Below are 25,441 nucleotides of genomic sequence, written 5' to 3' on the forward strand. Positions count from 1 at the left end.
TCATTGCCTTTTCCAGTTTGAGTTCCACCAGTTCTTTTAGTACTCCTTATATGTAGTTATCCATCCAATTTCATTCCTACCGTAAAATGCCCCTGTAACTGTTCAAAATTAAAGTCAAAAGTATACAACAGGAATATATTTTCCCATTTATTTCCAAAGTGCAATTAGTTACTTATTTTTTCTTGGTACTGTACATTTCTTCTGAATGTAATTTTCATCACTTTGAGACATCATAAGAAGCAACCCACTCAGTACAGTAGAGGTTACCTACCAAGCATGTGTAGAAACTTTAATTTCGACAGATGTAGATTGAAGTGCCAGACCTAGAGCTAAAAGAATTGGAAGGTAATTTTGACTTTGGATGATAGCATAAAACAGGTGATTTGATTCAGCTGCCCATTATACATTTCTCTCGATTTTCATTTCCATTTAACTTAATTGAAGTCAAAATTACCCCTTAGCATTCTAAAGCTAATCCATTAGCCCAGTCTTTCTAGTTACTGATTAAAAATTAATCTATATTAAAGTGAAATGTACTGGAAAATTAAGGGTGGATTTGTTGATTGAAGTACTTGACTGCTAGACTCAAACAAATAATGTAGATTGTCGTGTCATGCCTTCAAAGTATTGGAGAAAGGTAATTTCCCATCAAAATGAGATGTTTTTAAATCTACTTTTTTTTCTACAGATACAAATTTTGTGCTCGGGAATGCCCAGATAGTGGACTGGCCTATTGTATACAGCAATGATGGATTCTGCAAACTGTCCGGATATCATCGAGCAGAAGTTATGCAGAAGAGCAGCACTTGCAGGTATCAAAATCTGTGACAGCATTTTATTTTCATTTTCAAAATAAAATGTATTCTAGGGCAGCACATTATTCTGTATGTTTGTGAAGGTTACAAATGTAGAGAATAATCTGATGGATTGGAATACATTTTGCATCAGTATTCACTTGCAATTCATGAGTAGCCAATGATTTGTTTGAATGCAGGCAGGAAAGTTCTTCACTTGGCAGTTTCTAATGATACCCCTAAGTAATTGTCAGTGACTTTTAAAGTTCAGAAGTATCACCTAACATAATATCTTTAACATAATTTTCTGTGTGGTTATGTAGGTAAATTCTAAATTAATTTTACCTTGTTGCATTTGGCAATGAGTGATTTAGGTTATATATTCAGAGAAACTGCATAAAGGATATCCAAGCCTAATTAACATAAAAATTGTGTTAAAACCATAGCTTTCAAAAGTTTTAAATGACTCAAGTATAACTTAATGATTATTATGAAATAATTACATTTATAGATAACTCATTTCTTTGTGCCGAGCACTGAGTTTAGTCGTCACCTGAAATTATTTTCAAAAAAATATAATTAACTTTGGTATTTTTGTTGGTATCTTTTAATAGTTTTATGAAAAAGCATATTTTAAATAGTGAGTACTGTGACATCATTGGCAGAACTGATTTATAGATTTTGCAAAGGCAAACAATTTTACTGACGTGAATGAACTTAAATAAAGACACACACCTATATTTTCTGTTTGGGGAAAAATTTGAATGAGAGGTGGACTGATTCGGCCACAGTTTCCGGGTTCAGCAAATTTACACAATGTGAGTGAGCACCTGACATCAGAAATAGGGGGTTGCCACTGGGGGTTGCCATTGGAGGGGGCAGAAAGTTGCATGTTGCTGCAGGATTTAAAGGCCTGCAGCAGTTCAAAGGGACAATGAAACAAGCTGATACACCTTGTTCAGAACAATAGAACCAGAGATACGAACAGAAAATGCTGGAAATGCTCAGTAAGTCTGGCATCATCTGTGGAGAGAGAAACAGAGTTAATGTTCCAGGTCAGAACAGATGAAAGGTCACCGATCTGAAATGTTAACTATGTTTCTCTTGACAGATGCTTCCAGACCTGCTGAGTATTTCCAGCACTTTCTGATTTTATTTTAGATTTCCAGCAACAGCAGTATTTTGCTTTTATTTTAGTAGAACCAGAGAACATGGCAAGCACTTTAAAGACGTAAATGCAAAATTAATCTGTGGAAACATTATTTCAATGAGTGAGTGATAAATCTATGGAACATGCTCACTATGGAAATGGTGAAAGCATCGTGTTGATTCATTCAAATGCAAATTAGATATACTTGTTTCACAAAATAATATTTTTGGATATACGAGTAATTTGAGGCATGACATATGGTAAGTGTAGCATGCTTGGGAAGAACAAGTATAAGTGATTTATATTAGATTTTAACACTCAAGAGAGAGCCTTGTTCCAAAGTATATATGTTTAGTACAGTTACAACAGAAGCTACAGTACGAAAAGTAAAGTTAAAACACAATGTTTACGCCAATAGCATAGTCAACTAAAGGCAGATACAACCTGTTAACATTTACAAGGTTTTGAGGTGATAGATCTTGAATACCCTTGCTACCACTTGTGTGTGTCCAGTTTAACTCTGAGAATGTTCTAACATCTATGCTGCAAGTCTAGACTGATATACATTAAAACACACCCTTATTCCTCATCTGAGAACACACACACTGGGCTGAATTTTACCAGCCCTCCGACTTCGGGGTCGTGATGAGGGGCCCGGAAAATTCTTCCGGGAGAGGCCCGCCCCGGCCCCCGACGCTGGGAGGCCCCACTGCATTTTGCCAGCGATGGCAAGGCCCCAGTGTGGCCTCCCGCCACTCGGCGGCGGAGCCTTCATTTAAATATGCTAATCGTATTATAATGAATGAATAAACACTTACCTGGTAGCGACGGCCATCCGACGCCGACCCCCGCACCTTCGGATCTCCATTCGAGATCCGAGGCATGACACTGTTGGGGAGGGGAGAGGTGTGAAACTTGCAGGGCGGGGGGAGTGTGGAAAACCGCTCTGATTGGTTGTGGGGATGGTGGGATGGGGTTGAGGGTCGAAGGTGCTGCAGTTGGGGGCTGAATGTTCGGCACATTAAAAAGTGGTTTTCTTGGGAATAGGCCATTTTATTTATTGAGAACTCGGGAAGGTGGGAGAGGGGATTCAAAGTTTAAATAAAATTTTATTTCCAATCTTCGTGCAGCAACACCTTTAAAAATATAAATTAACCTGACGGGTTGAAGCCCTTTAAAAATAGCGCCGGCTCCAGTGCGGTGCCGCAGGATGCCGTTGCTGGGGACGGAGCGCCCTCCCCCTTTACGTCATCAGGGCAGGCGCTCCGCCCCCTCCGTGCTAATGAGCCACCGCGCTCAATATAGCAGGGGCTCAGCGACGGGTGGTCCTCTTCAAAGCGTGCCGCCACTATCTGACCACCCAGGCCTCCCTAAAACCATCCCATAAAAACATAAGATAACAAGAATGCCTCCTTTACTTGCAGTGCTCCAAGGACATGCTTGACTAGACAAGATTTCAATTTTTATCTGCCTAATTAAACCACAATGTTTATCGATAAAGCCTTATTCTAAAATGGAAGCCTGCAAAACCACTTGGCTTACATATTTCTCATATTGAGCATGGGGAATTTCCCATAAGCTCACAAGTCCACCTCAAACTTCGCCAATGGCTGCTGACCTATGTTGTAAACCACCTCCCAGCATGCATGATTCCTAAAGGTTGATATCTCGTTTTAACATCAGCATTGTGTTGTTTCATATACATCAGTGTTTCAATATTAGGGTTTTTTAAACTACAGAAGTAAGCCAAGAAAACAGTTTCCTTTACTACTTCTCAGTCTCAATTTTCAATAGCCCTCGTCCCACGTAGCCTTACCTAAGGTTCTCATCTGTTTAGCATTATATACCTTTCTTGAACCATTGGCTCTTGTGTGTCAGCTGTGGCTCTCTGAGTCAGAAGATTCCTGGTTCAAGTCCTGCTCCAACAAGGCTGACATTCCAGTGCAGCAGTGAGGGAGTGCTGCACTGTCAGAGGTGTCATCTTTCAGATGAGACATTCAACCATGGGTCACCATCTGTCCTCTCATCTGGATGTAAAGATCCCATGGCACTATTTTGAAGAAGAGCAGCGGAGTTATCCTCAGTGTCCTGGCCAATATTTATCCCTCAATCGACATCAAAAAACAGATTATCTGGTCATTATCGCATTGCTGTTTGTCGGAGCTTGCTGTGTGCAAATTGGATGCCATGTTTCCTATAACAGTGAGTGCATTTCAAAAGAAAACTTAATTGGCTGTAAAGAACTTTGGGCTCTGGCTGAGTTTGTGGAAAAGCTTGGTGGTTGAAAGAGTTGGTAACAGTGGTGAAGTTTGCATGTGGAGAAGGCCTTGGTTGTGACTGCAAGAATACTGGTTAGACCAGTTGTTCCCAATCATGGATGCTGCAGTCGAATTCCCCTTGGGTTTCAGCAAGACAGGGAGATGAAGCAATGGCAACAAAGAAGAGGGTAAGCTTCTCGCAGAGGCAGGAGGAAGAGGAGAGGAGAAGGGCTGTCAGCAGAGGCCTTATCCACCAAGGGTGATCCAGGAGCAGTTCTCTTACTTCCACCTAAGCTAGGAGCAGCGTGAGCCTCATCTGCACTTTAAGAATGAGGTGCTTACAGAACTCTGCCCTCTCTTACAACCAGACCTGCAGCCGCAGAGCAAGGACAGCACTGCCAGTGGCTGTGAAGGTGACTGTGGCCCCGAATTTCTTTGCATCAGGATGCTTTCAGGCTGGAGGATGTGACATCTGTAACATCTCCCATTTTGCAATCCACTGATTCATCAGAAAGGTGACAGAGGCTCTTTGTGCAAGAAGAAGGGAATTTATTGTGTTTTCTCTGAACAGAAAGAAGCAGGTGGAGTGTGCATGTGGCTTTGCCAGGATAGTGGTCTTTCCCATGGTGCCAGCTGCCATTGAGTACACACGTAGCTTTGCGTGTGCTGCAATTCAATACTGAGATGTATCCCAACTGTAAAGATTACCACTCGCTGAATGTTCAGTTGGAATGACCACGCTCAGCACATCATGGTGGTGAATGCCCGTTATCCTGGCAGCAGTCATGATGCTTTCATTCTTTGGCAATCTGCTGTTCCCTCAGTCAGTCAGCTACTACCTCACACCAGAGGGTGGCTACTGGGTGAAAAGGACTACCCGCTTTACACCTGGCTCATGACTCCATGCTTCAACCCAAACACACGTGGCTGGCATGTGTTCAACGGGAATCATGCTGCCACATGAAACATCATAGAGCAGACCATTGGGGTGTTGAAGCAATGGTTCCGCTCTCTCGACCACTGTGGAGGAGCCCTCGAGTACTTAGTGTCCTAGTACATAGTGGTTTGTTGTATCCTCCATGACCTGGTCATCATGAGGGCACAGATCTGTCAGCAGGGATATGGCGAGTAGTTCAGGAGGAGGAGGAAGGGGAGGAACAGGAGGAGGCAGCCAGCACATTCCCGTCTGGCCAGGTTGTCCTGATTGCCTCATTTGACTACAGTTTACGTAAACACAACCCCAAATCCCCATTGTACAACTGTCCTACACTTTACCATTCCCTCTGCTACGGATCATCATGGCGTTCTCTTGGTAAAAATGCTGAAATAAAAGACACCACAAAACAACTAATCAACCTTATGCATTCCTTAGTGCCTGTCTTGTGGGTGTCTTTGCACGACATAGTACCCCGATGCAGTGCTCCTCCAATGGCTGCAGCATGGCTGGTGGAAGGCAGCTGACTTTCAGTGGAGTGAGACTGCAGATGGCCTTGCGAGATGCCCTCAAGCAACTCTGGGCCGAGAAGGCCTGGCTTCAGACTGCTTCACCTCACCGTAGGTGGCAACAGGCTGGGTTGGCTGGCTGATGGACAACAGCAGGGGTGATAGGCAGTGCTGGGAGCATGAATGCAGTCATCTTGAGACGGGACAGCAGGTGCATGTTCCATCGAGCCACTGCCACCACCCAGGGAGACACCTCAACAATCCAAATAATCTGCTGGTACATAGATTGGTGGACTTCTGTGAGATCCTGAAAGCTCTTTTTTGCGCTGGCATCTGCAAACATGATGGCAGCAGTCTGAGCCTGCTTGGCAGTAATCTCGATCTTCCATTGTAATACTCAGATATTGGGTGGCTTTAGCTTGCACTGCAATGGAAGCTGAGACATTATCCATCAGGTGCTGTATCATGGCTGGGTTCGCTAGTATTCTTATGGAGTTGACCACCACTTCTATGCTGGAAAGGATGGGCTTGAAGCTCGGAGCAAAGCCATGTGTCATGTTAGAGCTGGAATCCTGCATGTTCCTTGACATTGACAGCAGGCTTTCTGGCAGGCTTACCAGTGAACCAAGCATTTCTACCTATCGGCCTTTTTCTGCATGCTGCCCCATTGAAGCCCTCATCTGAATCCTCCGCAGCAGAATTTGTGTGCAACCTCACCCTTCAGAGAGCTCCCCCCCACTCCCACTCCATGCTATCCTTTCCGCACCCTCAGCCCACTTGTGTCCGGTGGCTCACCATGTGTAGGTCCATGTCTATGTTACCATCTGAAGTACGTGCAGTGCCAGTAGCTGAGCTGGTGATGAGGGTGAGATCAAGTGATGGTGTTTCATCATCATGAGCATCTTGTTCCAGCTGCACTTCAGGCTGCTGCACCAGATGTTGAGCAGGTGGTAGTTCTTGGGTTTCTGAAAGGCTAAAGGTACAAGGGTAGGGTAGGTTTGGTGTGGGGGAAAGCAAGGGGTGCATGCTTACTCCATTTGCAGCTAGTAACTCAGAAGAGATTGTACAATGAGGAGGGAACTGGGATGTGAGAAATTGGATTAGGTAGAAACATACCGTCATTCTCTATGGTTTCAGCCCCACCACTGACCACGGCCTCATTCGTTGCCTCACCAATGATTGCCAGCACTGTCTCCTCCGTGGAGCGAGCACCTGCAGCCATTCCTGCCTCTACCGGTTAGGTGCTACTGCCTCCGATTATGGGCCACCTTGTCCTGCAAGAGAAAGGAAACTGCACCACACTCATTGACACAATGGCCTGGATAGGAGGCAGGAGGTCAGGTCTGAAAAATTGGGAGGGAGGGTGGGGACTGGTGTGCCATTGCTTTCCTACTGCCTTCGCATTTTTCCAGCGGCAGGGAAGGTGGCGGATGGCCGTCAGTTGAGACCCTCAAGTGGCCAATTAAGGGCCTCTTCCTGCCGCTGCTGACATCTTACCAGCAACTGGTGGGCCCTCTGCCGCATGGGGAGACTGCCCAGTAAAACCTGGCAGCCTCCCTGTGAGCTTGGGCTTGGGGTGGTGGTGCCCTCCTGATCGATCACTCTGCGGCCCATGGAGGTCCCCACTGGCAGCAGTGGCCGCACTTGGGACAGTACTGCCCCCTGCTCTCACCAACCATCCCTCAACCCCACTTACCTTGCTGTGAGGCTGATGTCCATTGATGGGTCTCCCAGCTGGCTGCTGGGACTGAAGAGCTGCTGGCTCTCCAATTGGGCAGCACCTATTAGAGGCATCTCTTGTCCTTTAGAGGGATGGGAGCCCCAACGGCAGCTATGAGCTGCCAAATAGACATAAATCCGGCTGGGGCCGCACCAAACAGCGGAGGCGGGGTTGGCCCCGGCTTTCTGGCCTTTTGTGGGAGCCACCACTGCCCCAACAAAATCCCAGCCAATGTGTTTGGGTGATGTGCCTGCCACATTTGAATATCTGGCAGTGTGTGGAAGTTGAGATGTGAATGTGAGGCTTACAGCAGTGCTATGTGTGTGAGGATGAGGTAATGACTGTTGGATTTATGTCATGCTTGATAGAGACTGTTGGGAGGTAAGTGAAGTGGGGAGTTGGTGAATTGAACAGTGTGTGAGGCTAGTGGTTCATTTGCAAGGATATGGCATGTGAAGATGCATTCATTGACCTTGACCACTCGTGAGGTCATTCAACTTTTTGCAGCACTGCATTCAGGTCCTCAGAGCTAGACAGCTGGCATTGACTGCGACAGCTATCTGCTCCCATTGCCTTTGTAGTGTGTTTTTGAAGGGCCTCTTGGCCCCTGAGGGATTGGGACCTTACTCCTGCTGTCCACTCCCTGCTCCAAGTGCTGCATTGGAGAACCTTCGGTCATGCTCTCTGTCCTTTTGCATCTTTTCTATTCCTCCTTCTGCTCATAAACTCTTTCACAATGACTTCCAGCAGCCAGAATGCACCTTGCCTTTAAGAGGTGTGCGCTAACTTTAAGCTAGCCTCGCGTGAACTTGGGCCTCCTCCGCAGCACATTTAGCGGTGGGCTGCATGCAGCTATCATTATAATTAGCAGGCAGCACAAGGTTTGCATGCTGTCTGCTTTACTTTGAATGAGTGCAGGTTAATTAATCCCGCATCGTAATCCCCATGCCCTTTTTCGGGAGCAATCAAATTTTTAGCCCTTTTTAAGTTTCAATGAGACTGCTTCTTCTTCCAAGTTTCAAGCAATATAGCCATAGTCTACTCAATCTCTCCTCATAGAACAATCCCTTCATCCTAGGACTCAATCTTTGTTGCACTCCTTCTAAGGGAAATATGTCCTTCCTTAGGTAAGGAGACCAAAACTGTACACAGTACTCCAGATGTGGTTTCAGCAAAGGCCCTGTATAATTGCAGTAAGACTTCTTTGCTCTTAAGCTCCAATCTTATTGTAATAAAGACTACATACCATTTGCTTTCCTAGTTAGTTACTCTACTTGCGTATTAACTTCCTGTGATTTATGTAGAAGGACACCCAGGTCCCTCTGAATATCAACATTTCCCAGTCTCCATTCAAATAAAATATTCTGTTTTTCTATTTTTCTTGGCAAAGTAGATAACTTTACACTTGTCCACATTATAGTCTGTCTGCCATGTTCTTACCCACACATTTAACCTGTTTATGTACCTTTGTAGTTTCTTCACATACTCCCAGCTTGCTTTCCCACCTAACTTTGTATCATTAGCAAACTTGGATACATTACACTCAGTCCTGTCATCTAAGTCATAGATACAGGTTGTAAATAGTTGAGGCCCAAACACTGATCCCTTGCACTTCCCCACTAGTTACAGCCTGTCAACATGAAAATGACCCATTTATTCCTACTCTGTTTTCTGTCCGTTAATTAATCCCGAATCCATGGTAATATATTGCCCCAGTTCCATGAAACCTCATTTTGCGTAATAAGCTCTTGTGCAGCACTGTATCGTGTCCATGCGAGGATATTTCTTGCTCTGTTAACCAACCATCCTTAAACAAACTTGTAGATCCTCCTGAGTATCTCCTGCCACGTTAACTAATCCACCCCCAAACAACTCGTGGATCCGTGCAAATATCTACCGTCACATTAACCATTCCACCCCTAAACTCGTGGACCTATAAACTCACCACAGTACTGCCTCCTGGACTATTACACAGGTCTCTTACTACCCCAAAACTCACTAACAGGCACAGCAACCTAAACACATACATGTATACTTTGTGCAGCTCTCTTAAGGAATACAAACTTGAACGGATATAACGGACATCTGGTTTAGCCATTCATAGCCAGATCTAGCTAGATCACTTAAAAGCACTATCAAGTGCTGCTGTCATCTGCTAAAACTACTCACTATTCCAGGATCATCCTGGAATGCAAACATAACCCCCAGCTTCTTTTCTCTACTGCAAACCATCTCCTTAAACCCCTCTCCCCCTCTCCTCCACACTCAACGCCAAAAATAAGTGCGAGGAAGAAGTATGACTTCTTTGTTACTAAGGTTGAGATCATCAAATCAGCTGCCTGTGCTGCTTCCCTCCCTTCCATTAGCCCACCTGCCAGACTTCCTCTAAAGCTCCCCCAGACCTAGCTCTGATCTCACATCTGTCTCTAGTTTCTCTCCTATCCCTTACACCCTCTCTGAACTCAACTTGTCCGTGAGATCCACTCCTGCTTCCTTGACCCTATTCCCACTAAACTATTGACCACCCGGCTTCCCTTCTGAGTCCCCATGTTAGCTGATATTGTCAATGGTTCTCTTTCTTGAGGTACTGTCCCTCTGTCTTTAAATCTACCATTATCAACCCTCTCTTCAGCCAACCGTTGAGTCCACTGTCCTTGCAAACTACTGCCCCATTTCTAACCTTCCATTCCTCTTCAAAGTCCTTGCATGTGTTGTTGCCTCCCAAATTTGTGTCCATCTTTACGGAACTCCATGTTTGAATTGTCTAATCTGTTTTTCACCCCTGCTGCAGTACCAAAATGGCACTTACAAAGTCACAAATGACATCCTATGTGACTGTGACAAAGGTACACTGTCCTTCCTCATCCTTCTTGACCTTTCTGCAGCCTTTGACATGGTTGACCACACCATCCTCCTCCAAAGTAGAGTATCACCTGCAATGGCATCTCTTCCCTCTCCCACACCGTTACATCTGATGTCCCTCAAGGAGCTACCTTTGATCTCCTCCTATTTCACACCTACATGCTACCTCTCGGCAACATAACCCGAAATCACAGTGTTGGTTATCACATGTAAGCTGACGACACCCAGCTCTACCTCACTATCACCTCTCTCGACTCCTGCACTGTTGCTAAATTATCAGACTGCTTGTCTGTCATTCAGTACTGGATGAGCAGAAATTTCCTCCAATTAAATATCGGGAAGACCGAAGCTAATGTCTTCGGTTCCTGCCACAAATTTCGTTCTCTAGCACTGACTCCATCCGTTTCCCTGGCAATTGGCTGAGGCTGAACCAGATTGTTTACAACCTTCATATCATTTTTCACCCAAGATGAGCTTCCAACCAATTATCCAACTATGAGTAAGACTGCCTATTTCCACCTCCATAACGTTGCTCAACTTTGCCCCAATCTGCTGTTGAAATCCTCATTCATGCCTCTGTTACCGCTAGACTTGACTCCTGGCTGGCCTCCCTCCCACCCACATTCTACCCTCCATAACCTTGAGCTCATCCAAAACTCTATTGCCCATGTCCTGACTCACACCAAGTCCAATTCAGCCATCATTCCTGTGCTGTCTGACCTACATTGGCTGAAATAAAATATTAAAAGCTGGAGGTCCTTTCCCAACCCCCACCATGGTTTTTTTTATTGTCTGATATGTATAAATTGTATTTTAGTTCCAACACAAACTTCCGTCCCCACTCTCCTCATATTTGCCCTTCAGTCCCTTCTCACCATCCCCACATCCAATAAGAATTGTTTTTCCCGCTCGCCCCCACCTCCCGCCCTGATAATTTCAATCCTCCCCCCTCCCCACCAGTGTCTCACCTCGGAACACCGAATGGAGTTCCGAAGGCGCGTAAGTTGCGGCTGGCAGCTGTAAAATCGGTGTGGGACAGCCACTGGGAGCAGGTAAAGTAATTAGCATTTTGTTTTAATTAATTTAAATATGTAAATGAAGGCACGCCACCCAGCGGCGGGGGAGCTGCACCGAGGCCTCGCCGCCAGCGGTAAAATGCGGTGGGGCCTTCTCAGTGTCGGGGGTCATGGTGGGCCACTCCCGCGAGTATTTTACAAGCCCCCCCGCCTTGACCCCCGACGTCGAAGGGCTGGTAAAATTCAGCCCTTCTTGTATGTGGCGAGACTGGAGAAGCTGAGGTTGCTCCCCTTAAAGTAGAGAAGGTTAAGAGGAAATTTGATAGAAATGCTCAAAATCACAAATGCTTTTGATAAAGCAAACAAGGAGAAACTGTTTCCAGTGGCAGAATTTAAGGTGAACTGCGAAAGAACCAGAGGCGACATCAGGATTTTTTAAATACAGCGTGTTGTACAATCTGGAATGCGCTGCCAGAAATGGTGGTGGAAGCAGCTTAAGTAGTGACATTCAAAAGAGAATTGGGTAAGTACTTGAAGGGTGAAAATTTACAGTGCTATGAGGAAAGAGGAGGGGAGTGGGATTAATTGGAGAGCTCTACCAAAGAACTGGCATAGCCACGATGGGCTGAATGGTCTCTTTCTGTGCTGTACCTTTCTGTGATTCTGTGGTAACATTCTGGTGAATTTGTGCCGTTATCCATCCAAAGCCAGTATATCTTTTCTCAGGTGTGGTGCCCAGAATTGTACACAGCACTCAGATATGGTATAGCCAGGGCTTTGTATAGCTGTAGCAACACTTGCTCTCCCTTGATCTTTAGCCCTGTAGTTGTAAAGGCTGACACTCCGTTAGCATTTAAAAAAAGAAAGACTTGCATTTATATAGCACTTTTCATGACTACCTGATGTTTCAAAGTGCTTTACAGCCAATGCAGTATTTTTGAAGTGCAGTCACTGTTATAGTGGAGGAAATGCCACACCTAATTTGTGCACAGTAAGCTCCCACAGACAACAATGTGATAATGACCAAATAATCTTTTTTTGTGATGTCAATTGAGGGATAGATATTGGTCAGGACACCAGGGATAACTGTTCTTCAGAATAGTTCCATGGGATCTTTTACATTCACCTGAGAGGGTAGACAGGGCCTTGGTTTAAGGTCTTATCTGAAAGACAGCATCTCTGATAGTGCAGCACCCCACTCAGCACTGCACTGGAGTGTCAGCCTTGATTTTTGCACTCAAGTCGTGGAGTAGGGCTGAACCCAGAATCTTATGACTCAGAGGTGAGAGTGCAACCAACTGAGCCACAGTGATTACCTTTTGTACCTGATTACTACATTTTACTTATCTGTGTACATGGATCCCTAAAACTTGATGAAGCTCCACTGTTCCTAGCTCTTCAGCATTTAAAAAAATACCTGGATCAGTCCCTTTTTGGGCCAAAATGGATGATCTCACACTTACCTGCATTAAGATCCATCTGCGACAGTTTCCACACTCACTTAATCCATTAATGTCTGTTTATAATTTTATCGTTCCATTTACACGAGTTACTATGCCACCAATCTTTGTGATCAGTAGACTTGGATATGTGGCTCTCTGTTCTGTTATCTAAGCCATTAATAAAAATAGTCACTAGGTTAGGCCCCAGTACTGATCCTTATGTGACACCGCTTGTCACTACCTTCTAATTTGAGTACATGCCCATTACCCTACTCTCTGTTGTCCAATTAATCTCCTAATCAGGTCAATAATTTGCTTTCAATTCCATGAGCTTTAATTTGAGCTAACTGTCTTTTATGGGGAATCTTATCGAATACCTTTTGGAATTGCACATAAACCACATCCATAGACATTCCCCTGCCTACTAATTTAGTTGCTCCCTCAAAAATTCAATTTAGATTCATTAGACATGACCTACCCTGTAAAAATCCATGTTGGCTGTCTCTAATCAGCTCACATTTCTTTAAGTGATCAGTTACTCGGTGATTAATTATAGATTCTAATATGTTCCTTACAGCACATGTTAAACTAGCATATCTTTCCTGGTTTCCTTCTCTCAATTTTCATAGAAAATGGCATATATAACGTCACTGCGTGAATACTGCCTCGTTTTATTTGTCCACCAATTTTAAAGTTGCAATTTCTGGCGACGGGCAGAAGTGACGTTGGAAAATTGCACAGCACACATTGGGAAATGCTGCCTACAGGGTAGCTACAGTGTAGATTGTTCTATGTAGAAGATTGCTTTTCAGGCAATTAGAACTTTGAGTTGGCTATAGATGTTAAATCAGCAACTCAGCCAACAACTAAGAGATGGATAGTTTCAAAACCAAGTCACTAATTTACATCAATTGTTTGGAGCGGTAAAAAGGGATTCTTTTAATATTTGCCCTTTGCAGGAGAAATGCTGAGACACAAATCTGACATACATTTTCATATGCTTGAAGGTGTGGTAATTTCTAAAATCTAATAGAGTATATTAATAATCGCTATGTTGTGATCACAGAAAATTTGGGATTTGCAAATCATTTCTTGCTGTCTTTACCTAATAGTGGGAGTAGAGGCAAAGAAGAGCACTGAGCATGCTGGGAATGCTTTGTGGTAGCTTTTGAGTGCCAGCATTGATGAAAAGGACTGAAGCAATGGATAAAAAAATCATATTCTTTGTCTTTGCATTGTTGCTGATGATTCACATCTGCTGCTCATCTGTTGTGAGTCTTCAAGTGGGAGTACAGTCCAATTAGGTCAAGGCATTGCAGATTGCAATGGAGACATCGTAGGTCGTCATTCGCTGATGCAGGGGCTACTGCCATATGCTCCTTCCTGCAATGACATTTCTCTGTGGCAAACTGAAGAAAAAGCTCTTCAAATTTCTGTGCTGCAGTAGGGAGAATTTGGCGCCAGGTGCTTCGGTCATGTGCTGACTGTTTCCAGCTGTTTATGTCAATCTTAAATGATGTCGCACTTGTGTGAGTCCTTGTATCTTAGCTTTGTCTGCCCAATGGGTTTATTGGCACCATCAAGTTCTCCATACAGTGCATCTTTTGGTAGGCGACCATCATCCATTCTAACGATGTGGCCTAGGCACTGTAGTCTACAGTGCTTGAGCATTGCCATGGTACTTTCTGAATTAGAAAGTTGCAGTAATTCTGTGTTAGGGACTCTATTACACTGCCAGTGGATCCCAAGGATCTTTCTCAAGCAATGCATGTGAAATGACTTCAATCTGTGTTCTGTTTATTATATGTCATCCAAGTTTCAGCACCTGCTTAATTTGCAGGCACTTAGTTGTTCTTAGTTGTTTGTCAATTGTAAGTTTGGGGTTTTTCCAGGCTCTTGCCTGTAGCTTTCCAAATGCTGCAGCAGCACTACCAATGCAGGCTGATATCTTGTCATCAAGTTTCATTTCACTTGGGACCATTGACTCCAGGTATCAGAATTTGTCTACATTGTTCAATACAGTGTTGTTTAATTGTAATGCTGCTTCGGACTGACCACCTTAAGTCATTGTCACTGTCTTTTGTAGGCTGATCATGACCCCAAATTCCTCTGCAGCAGTTGAGAAGGCACTTAGAATTGACTGCAGACCTTCAACTGAATGCTGCATCATCAGCAAACAGGAGTTCACCTATCAGAACATGTCTCACTTTGGTCTTTGCTGTCAATCTGGACAGGTTGAACAGTCTTCCATCTGATCTTGTGCGTAGTAATACTCTAAAATCTCTCTCCTGAAAAGCATAGAAGAGGAGGCTGGAGAAGAAGATGCCAAACAGCATTGGTGCAAGGACACAACCCTGCTTTACTCCACTGAGTATTAGGAATGAATCAGATGCTATTCCATTCTAGATGACTCTTCCTTTCATTTCACAGAGGAAAGATTTCATGATCTGGCATTTTGGTGGACAACCGACTTTTTTTTGAACAAGGGAGAACAGACCATCTCTGCTAACCAGATCGAAGGCTTTGATCAGGTCTACAAAAGTAACATGTAGTGGCTTCTGCTGTTCTCTGCACTTTTCTTGAATTTGTCTCAAGGTAAAGATCATGTCTGTGGTTGAATGACCAGCTCTGAACACACATTTGCTTTCTGGGTAGACATCATTGGCAAGTTTTTGTAGGCAACTGAGCATTATCCAGGCAAAGATCTTTCCAACTGCACACAATAGTGAAATGCCGCAGTAGATGTTGAAATCTGAATTGTCACCTTTGTTCTTGTACCTGGTTATAATTTCCAAAGGAACTTCTCCTTTTCCCACATGCTAATGATAATCAAGAATAGCTCAGGATGCAGATTAGGGCCTCCCTGTTATAGAGTTCTGGCAATCCATCAGCACCAGGCGCTTTACCAAATGACTTTTTTTTAGTGCTGCTATAATATCTTCTATGGTTGGAGGCACATCTAGTTCATCTTTAACTGGTTGGTCAAAAAAGCAGTGCTTCTTCACTTTACTGCATTTTGTCTATTATATAGATTCAGATAGTGCTCTACCCAACGGTCCATAATTCTTTCTTTGAAATAGAGGCCACAAAATTCATTGCCATAGCACCCTTGGAGGTGGTGATCTGGGGGCCTAGCGCCACTTTGCTGCGATGGGAAGCACTGCTGGCCTTTTCCTGCGTGGCTCATGATGTGCTATCAGGAAAAGGGTGCACGTGGGCACGTCCCCAGCATGCACTGGAAGGCTGTGAATGTTTGCTAACTTGATGTCAAACAGTCTGACTGGCTGATGTGATGCCAGGATACCCAGGTTGGACCATGCAGGTCCTGGCAATGAATCAATCAATCACTCAGAACACATCAGGCATAGAGCTGCAAGATGGGACCTGCATGGGTGTTCCTTTAAGGGCCAGACACTCAAATTGCCGATAAGGTAATTTTTAAGAACTTCTGCTGTTGCAAAGTGTCTGGTAGTACTTCGAAGGTGTTGTGATGAGTTCCTGAATTTAGTGTTGCATTTTCATAGGAGTGGCAGATTAGTAGGTGACCTTTCCACACAAAGGCTGTAACAAATATGGGGGCAGCAGTGGCAGTGCCTCTGGGCCTGAAGCACAACAGGGAGACAGTCAGAGTCTGCAGCAAGGGCATGCTCTGTGTGATGCCCTCCGCCATATTGGAGCCAGCTTACTCCATGCTCCTTGACATTGACAGGATGCTGTCTGGCAGGCCAGGCAATGAACCCAGCATCTTGGTGTGTCTACCCATCTGCACTCTATGCTATCCCATTGAGGTCCTTATCTGAATCTCTGCAGCAGAACTCGTCTGCAACCTTACGCTCTGGTGAGCTGGCAAATGAAGCATCTTTTCAACCTGGCCTGGCCTGCAGCCCACTCGTTCCTGGATGACTCACCACATTCTGATCACAACTCTATACTTGCCTCCAAGGTATGGCGGTGCCAATATCTGGGCTGGTTGCTGAGAATTTCAGATCAATTGATAGAGCCTCTTCATTAGTGCTGTTCTATTACTCTCTCTCCCTCCTTGGACTGCTGTGGCTGGGCAGGTGACAGTTCTTTTGTGTCTGAAAGCAAAATATCAGAAGAGAAGAGTTGGGGTGAGGTGAGAAGAAAGAAGGTCCATGGTCACACCATCTGCAATTGCACATCATGCCAGATAGCAAGGTGAGAGTGTGTTGCAAGTTGAGAAGGGGAATAAGGCCGGAACATACCATCATCCTCAATGTTCTCAGTGATGCCAACTGACACGGATTCTGTCACTGCCAGCCCTATGATGCATGAGAGCCATCTGCTCCGTCGGGTTCAGGAGATGCAGGCATCCTTTTCCCCCACTGTCTTACATTGACCAGCAAGCGAGAGGCCAGAATGAAACTGATTGTGTAGCAATGTGTTTAGGTGATGTTCCTGCCATAGCCCAATAGCTGGAGGCATGTGGAGGCAGCGAGAGGTGTGTGAAGGTGAGGTGGATTACTTGGATGTTAGGTGTGAGCGCTGAATGCCTGGAAGTGTTGATAGGTGAGTGATGGAGGTGCATTGAGCAGCATGAGAGCTTGGTGGGACAGTGGGTAGGAGATGTCATGTGAAGATACATTCACTGACTTTGACCACCTACGTGAGGTCATTAGACTTGTGGCACTGCTGCCAGGTCCTCGGGCCCAGATGCCGGGAATTGACCTCTCTAGCCATCTGATACCACTGCCTTAGGGTGGTCCTTTAAGACCTCCTGGTTCCCTGCGCAACCACCATGTCTCCCCTCCTGCCCAGCTCCACCAATATTGCCTCCAGCACTGCATCCATCACCCTGGAAGCCAAACTGTGCCCTGGTGTTCAATTTTCCATCATTTAAGTTATTATTCAGAACCCTGTTACAAATGAACTATTAAAATTAGGATAAATGTCCTTTGCTTTGTTCCTTCCATTACTATTTATTTTTTAACCAGTGCTGATGACTTCATCAGAGCACTGACTTTGCACAACTGATAGCATGAATGAACTGTATTAACATTAATAGTGTTAATACTATGTTGCTATCAAAGTTGAAATTTTTGTCTATTGGCTTGAAAGGCTGAGAAGAAACTGAAAACGTGATTATTACTGAAGCATTACAGGTTACTAGTTCCTGAACATGAGGTTCACTGTTCAGAGGAATTGCATCCAGAAATTTTGGAGCAAGTTGCTTGGAGTCTGGAATTTCCATTAGGAGTCCGGAGTAACTATTTCTACCAAATACAAGAATGATAGAATAGTGATCAATATTTTTTATTCTGCTTTTCTTTCCTAAAGGAGGTAAGTTCAATAGGATATCGGTAGCCCATCAATAATTATTCTTTATATATGAAACGAGACAGCAAGTGCCAGTAGGTTCTTGAACCCTGGAGGCATCAGAGTTGAGTCTGATGCTGTCCTCACCATGTGAAAGAATACTTTCCAGTGGTCTTTATTAGGAAGCCGTTAGGAGTGGAAGTCTTGTAGATATTTTTCTTGGATTGGACACTGGCCAATACTGAAGCTCTCACAGCGTCTCAGGAGAGATCAGAATCAGCAGTAGTTGAACTTAGACCTTCCTGTTCTGTGCAGCTCACTGTTATGTGGTGTGTTTGACATTGGCATTGGAGAAAGCCAACAAGGAGTTTTAAACTAAGATGCCAAGATCACAATGTTGAATATGAAATTGAGTAAAATATTACATTTTATAGTATTTGAACATAAAATGAAAATTTTATACCAATAATTGTGATTTTAAATAAATAATAAAAGCAAAATACTGCAGATGCTGGAAATCTGAAATAAAAACAAGAAATGCTGGAAATACTTAGCAGGTCTGGCAGCATCTTTGAAGAGAGAAGCAAAGTTAACGTTTCAGGTCAGTGACCCTTCAACAGAACTGGCAAAGGTTAGAAATGTAGTAGGTTTTAAGCAAATAAAGCAAGGGTGGGGCAAGAGATAACAAAAGTGAAGGTTTGATAGGACAGGGTCACCGGGAATAACTGACCAGAAGGTCGTGGAGCAAAGGCAAACAGTATGTTAATGGTATGTTGAAAGACAAAGCGTTAGTGCAGAGAGGGTGTTCATGAACAGAAAAATGAATAGCCCTGGCCAAAGCACAAATATGAAAAAAATAGTGGGCAGGCACATGGTAAGAAAAATGAATGATGAAACAAACCAAAAATAAAAAAGAAATGAAAAAAATAACTGAAAATAAAAAGGGGGGGCCCGTCATGCTCTGAAATTATTGAACGCAATGTTCAGTCCGGCAGACTGTAGCGTGCCTAATCTATAAATGAGATGTTGTTCCTCGAGCTTGCGTTGATGTTCACTGGAACACTGCAGCAAGCCCAGGACAGAGATGTGAGCGTGAGAGCATTGGGGTGTGTTGAAACGGCAAATAACCGGAAGCTTGGGGTCATGCTTTCGGACTGAACAGAGGTGTTCCGCAAAGCGGTCACCCAATCTGCGTTTGGTCTCCCCAATGTAGAGGAGACCACATTGTGAACAGCAAATATAGTATACTAAATTGTGATTTTAAATTTGATTTGCATTCACAGTTTCATGTTTGGGGAGTTAACAGACAAAGAAACTATTGAAAAAGTACAACAGACATTTGAAAACTATGAGATAAACTCATTTGAAATCCTTATGTACAAAAAGAACAGTAAGTAAAAACATTTTGTTCAGTATTTATTGTGTGTGAGACCAAAAGATTGTTATATAAATGTAGTTGCAGTGGAAATATATACAATACATGAGGGTATGATTAAGAACTGGATACTTTGTTTGGTCTTAGGTTGAATAATCATTTTTTTCATTCACAAGTAATTTGCAAGATGCCTTGCTTTCCATTTAGTTACCAAGATACAGCAGGACGGCATTTACTGATGTCTCACTCAGCTAGTTTAGCATCATTACAAAGCAATTCTAGCTATGTGTCAATGTAAGAGTGAGTGTAACTTGGCAGTCAGTTGCCCATCTGATTCTTGAGCACAATGAAGCCAAGCTGGACACTGGGGTGAGATCCAACTTAAATGGAAAGAAAAATTAGACAGGATATATAATGGACGCCAATCCACTTTTGCCCCTTTAGTACCCTTGCTGAAGTTGAATTTTACTTCCTTTATAAACTTAGTATTAAGTCTTTCAAACCTTATGAGAAGCTGACTCTGCAACCAGGCTTTCCTAACATTAGAAAATAGCTGCCATGAGGAGCTCATGCATTTGTGAGTCACAGCCTGAAGTAACTTCAGTCTCAGATCAGTAGTGTCAGTACCATTGCAGCATACTATTACACTTATTGGTCTTTGATGTGTGATCTTTCAATATTCTATCGTGACTTAGAAGGGACAGGGCCTGCCTTTAAAGAAGATGCTTGCAGGAATACCAGAAATTTGGGTGGAATATGTCGTATGAGTTTTTAAAACTTTGTTTTATTTATTGGAATCCTCAACTTAAATGTAACATTTGTATAGCAATGTTAACTATCTAGTGATTGTTTTCCTTATAAAGTCATGCAGGCATCACAAGGATTACTGACATCAATGTAAAAGCAGCTGTGGCCCTGTTCATGTCCTGGTGATAAACTAATGACATTAAACAACAAATAAAATTATTTTAGGCCAAGAAGTTAAAAGAGGCTTATTTTAGCAAGGACTTAAAATTAAATAATATATATGTGGTATAGTGCAACCTTCATTCATACAGTTGGCCGGAATGATGAATACAGGTTAGTACAAAGTAATGTCAAGATAGTTATGCCCAAAAAGGTTACACAATATTGTTGGTTTTCCAGTTAAATATGATGGAAAACTACCTTTGTTTAGGAGAGGATGATCTCTGATTTTCTGTTAAGGGGCATTTGGGTAAAACTAGATACCAAGTATATCCAACTCGTAGCTATATATAAACTGGGAAATTTCCTGATGGTTACTGAGATATTGGTTAAGTAAAAGAAGCTTGTTGTGGAAGGAAGACCTTTATCTCATTTCCATCCCATTTGTGCGCAAAAATGTCTGCTCCTCATGTCCATTTGCAGCTGGCCAGATTTTCAAGAGAATGTAATCTTACTGGCAAAAGCTCCTATTTGAAACAGACAGGAGCCTTATGAACAAATTCAGATCAGGATTAAATGGCATCACTACCACACTGATGCTATTTTCTAACCTTACTGTGAGACTAACACCACATCTTGCTCCTGCCCACCAAACATAGACAGCACTACAACCACTACTTGCATTTATAGTGTCATTAGCATAGAAAAATGACCCATAGTGTTTCACAGGTTGTAATCAGGCAAAAATTGATGCCAAAAATTGGAGATATTAAGAGAAGTGACCAAAACGTGGGTCAAAGCAGGTGATTTTAAAGAAAGACTTAAAGGTGGAGAGATGGAGGAATTTAGGGTGGGAATTCCAGAGCATGGGGCTTAGATGAATAATGACATGGCCATCAATGATAGGGGTTCAAGAGCCAAACTAGCTCTGTGAGTAAAGTACGATATGGGCCGCACTGTCACTGCAGCAGTTTTGGCAGCTGCTGGAGAGTATAGCCTGATGAGGAGGCATCGAAAATAGGCTAAGTATCAGCATCTGTGAGCCAGATTCAGTCAAAACTAGGATGTCAATACAGTCGTAGATGAGGCCGTAGATGCTCAGGCACTTGTTCAGTAGGGAAATGCAGACGGCATTGGTGTGTTGGGTGAGTCCAAGGGGGCATAACAGGTGAAGTGAGTGATTGCTGTCCTCCTCCTGCACTGGTTGAAAGATGTTAACTTTCTCAACAGCTGAAATGAAAGAGAGGGATAAGGGTCAGCTTGTGGTGTGAGGGAGAGCATAGAGAAAGAATTGAGTGTTGAAAGCATCTGTAGTTTAGCATACAGAATGTCTGGAGTGAGAGAGAGGCCAAAATGCTTCCAGCTGGAAATGTGCACATGCTTCCTGCTACCATTGTGGGGGCTTAGTAATTAGACCAGTTAGTGTGCAGAAAATAGCCTGTATGGCCAAAATTATAGATCAGTAACTTTCAAGTTACATTTTAGTCACCACAGCTTTTAATTTTTGTAAATAATAATTGAAAGAGTTTCAGATTAGTTCTTATACAGCAGTCTTATTTTGCAAAGATCATTTGCATTGTATTTGCTTTTCATTTTTAATAGTCAAAGAAAAGTCTGTTAGGAGTGCATTCCTGTTGAAGGCATCACAGTATATTACGGAGCACATTTTTTCACTGGAATTTTGTCCATATCATTTTGTGTTTTCCCAAAATCTTGCTGGTCTGAATTCATGGCATTTAATGCTTTCAGCTGTTTTATAACAATTGATCATGACAGGGTTGGACCTTTTAACTCTTCTCCTTTCTCCATAACACCTAGAACTAACTCACAATTTACCATTCGGGTTAATTCTTTCACAGCTGTTCAGATAGCAGGTTTTAGAAGTATTTTAGCACTGTTGAAACCAGTCTTTGATTCACAATTCATTCAACAGTTTCTTCTACTGCTCAATCTCTCTCTCTCCCCCCTGCATGCTTCTTACAAATAAATATAAGACGAGATTTTAGAACTAGTTCTAATTGGTTGTATATAACAAAGCACATGGATAAACTATTTTATTAGAGACATCATCATTCCATAACAGAGTGATCTTAATGTTGCTAGTATATTGCATTGAATTAATTTATAGAAACTTTAATCAATCATCATTTTTCCTCAAAAGATTCGTATTGTGTCCCCAGGAAATTTGTTTGTTTTTTTAAAATAAAGTAAATGTTGCAAAATTGAATTAAAATAGAAAATCTGGAAATGATAGTAATCCAAAGCAGGTTATCATTTTGACTGAATCCTTCACCAAAACTTGTTTGTTCCATTTACTTAACTTGTGTTTCCTTGTAATAACTTTGTCTTCCTTGTTCCTGCTTTTGTTTTCTTCTAGCTCAAATAAAAATGTCTTGTATTACATTATCAAGCTGGCTTTCTTTTGTTCTTATAAATTGTTAATGTAGATTAGAACTCAGAAGGTTATGCTTAGTTCTGCATGCCATCTGTGGTAATAAATTTCCTTTGGCACAATTGTTAGCTCAATTAAACTAAATTGGTTAATGACTACATTAAAGTAGCACGGGGAGGAATTTGACAGGAAAACGTTCACCAGTCTGCGAAAAAAAACTACATGGAGGAAATTGAATCGTGTGTCCAGTAGTATATATGCACCTGTTTGAGCCAATCTGTTTCAACATTCAGACGTGCATTAGGTACATTATGATACTCTTATTTAAGAGTTCATTTCGCTTTTTTACCTTAGTAAGTTCTACATTTGCTTGGATATGGTCTAATTGACATAATTAGATTTAAGTTTTCTTATTAAAGATTACAACCATTTCAAATATTGTAATACTATTTAACACAAATGAGAAATATACTTGGCCTCTTAAAATATTTTTTTTCTTGTGATAGGGACACCAGTGTGGTTCTTTGTGAAAATTGCTCCAATTCGAAATGAGCAAGATAAGGTGGTATTATTTCTTTGCACCTTCAGCGATATCACAGCTTTCAAACAACCCATTGAAGATGAGTCATCTAAAGGTAACCGTTCTGGCCTTTTTCGCTTTTGTAATAAATTTGATTCAGTTTAACATCACATCAAAGTATACTCTGAAAATAAATAAATTAATGTCTGTAAGTAAGTAGCATGAGTCCAGCTTGATGGATTACTGCTTCGGTGGCAAACTTGGACATTTGACAAGTCAGGTCATTTTAAGGGTTTCTAAAATCTCGTCAAGTTTTGCATTTAGCATTTAATGTAACTTTGACCTTAACTTGTATTTTCTTTCACAGTGTTAATCATTGGTAAACAAGCTGCCAGCGAGTGGCAGCTGAGCAGTTAATTAGGTGGCTAGTTAGAACTGGCTACCTGGTCAGCAGGGACTGACTCAGGTCTTTGGAATTTTTTACTAGTATAAATATAGGATGCTTTTGCTACGCACGAAGTCCAGCTTGATGCAGTATTTCTTCTACAGAGTACTTAACTTGGGGAATTTGGCGAGTGAGCAAAGAGATGCCATTCTGGTCTTTTACAAAACAAAGAGCGGTCCAAGTGAGGGAGCGGGAGGCAGTGAGACCTGAGAACACAAGTCTAGAGGCATTAGTTAAGTGAGCAGGGAGATGTTTATCTATATTACAGAGAGACTCACTGGCTGCAGCAGTGGTGGCGGACCTGGGTGGAGACTGAGCCTAGCGACTGAGGAGTTAAAGTGAGGGAGAAAGCCTATAGCAAAATCTCTGAACACAAAAGCAACATCTGCAACACAGCTATAGTGATGTCCCTACCAGGGAAGGAGCCGATTGGTGAGTAACTGGTAAGTCTTTTCAGATAATAGTCTAGAAAGTCATGACAGGGAACCTCAACTCCTTGGAGTGCACATCCTATGCCATGTGGGAAATTCTGGATGCTTCTGATGGCCTGGGCGACTACATGTGCAAGAAATATTGTCAGCTAGAGCAGCTCGAGCTGCAAGTTTCGGAGCTTGAGTGGTGGCTAGAGTCACTACGGAGCATCCATGAGGCTGAGAGCTTTGTGGATAGCATGTTCTGGAGCTAGTCACCCACGCAGCTTAAACATGTGCAGGCAGCGAGGGAATGGGTGACTGCCGGAAGGATAAGGAGGACTGGCAGACAGGACAGGGATCCCATGAGTGCATCTCGCATCCTAACTTGTATTCAGTTCTGAATACTGGTGAGAGTGATGGTTCCTCTCGGGGGTGCAGACAGAGTCAAATCCATGATACCATGGGTGGTTTAATTGCACAATGGGGGGAGGAGGAAGAGTGGAAGAACAATAGTGATAGGGAATTTGATAATGAAACGAGCAGACAGGTGCTTCTGTGACTGCAGATGTGACTCCAGGATGGTGTGTTGCCTCCCTGGTACCAGGGTCAAGGATGTCACTGAGCAACTGCAGGACATTCTGAGGGGGGACGGACGATGAACAGGCAGAGCTCGTGATCTATATCGGCACCAATGACATAGGCAGAAAGAGGGATGAGGTCCTGAAGATAGCACTTAGGGAGGTTGGAGAGAGAATGAAAAGCAGGACCTCTAAGGTAGTAATCTCTGGATTACTCCCATTGCCATGTGCTAGTGAGAAATAGGAAGATAGAGCTGATGAATACATGGCTGGAGAGATGGTGCAGGAGGGAGGTCTTTAGATTCTGAGGCATTGGGACTGATTCTGGGGGAGGTGGGACCTGTACAAGCTGGATGGGTTGCACTTTAACTGGACCGGGACCAATATCCTTGCAGGGGTTTTTGCTAGTACCGTTGGGAAGGGTTTAAACTAGCTTGGCATGGGGATGGGAACCTAAGGGTAGATTCAGAAGGGGGAGAAGAAATGATGGAAATGGAAGACAGAAAATTAGTAACAGTGTTTGGAAGACAGAGGAAACAAAAGCTAAAAAATAGACAACAGGGAGTTTGGCAGTGCTGAATGGTATATACTTTAATGCGGGAAGACTAGAGAATAAGGCAGATGAGCTGAGAACACAGATTGATACACGGGAGTCTGATATTGTAGCTATTACTGAGACATGGGCAGGAATGTTTCGTGACTCAACGGGGACGTGGAGGCAGAACCGGAAGCAGGTGGCGAAGGCCCTCCCACTCTGACCTCCATTTATGGACCAATCTCGCACCGGCCAGCCAATTAATGTCTGGCAGGTGGGGTCGCCGACTATGCAGCTTCCAGAGGCGGGACTTGA

General features: G+C 43.2%; 1 protein-coding gene across 1 annotated transcript in view; it reads left to right on the forward strand.

The window, feature by feature from the left end:
* The window catches only part of kcnh1a (potassium voltage-gated channel, subfamily H (eag-related), member 1a), a 339,143-nt gene that overhangs the window by 38,343 nt on the left and 275,359 nt on the right, over window positions 1–25,441 (forward strand). Inside the window, exons 2-4 of the mRNA XM_068045094.1 lie at window positions 689–812; window positions 19,246–19,352; window positions 23,142–23,270. Coding sequence (XP_067901195.1) covers window positions 689–812; window positions 19,246–19,352; window positions 23,142–23,270 — 360 coding nt within the window. The remainder of the gene's footprint in view (window positions 1–688; window positions 813–19,245; window positions 19,353–23,141; window positions 23,271–25,441) is intronic.

The sequence above is a fragment of the Heterodontus francisci genome, chromosome 13, assembly GCF_036365525.1.
Source record: "Heterodontus francisci isolate sHetFra1 chromosome 13, sHetFra1.hap1, whole genome shotgun sequence".
Lineage (NCBI taxonomy): Eukaryota > Metazoa > Chordata > Chondrichthyes > Heterodontiformes > Heterodontidae > Heterodontus > Heterodontus francisci.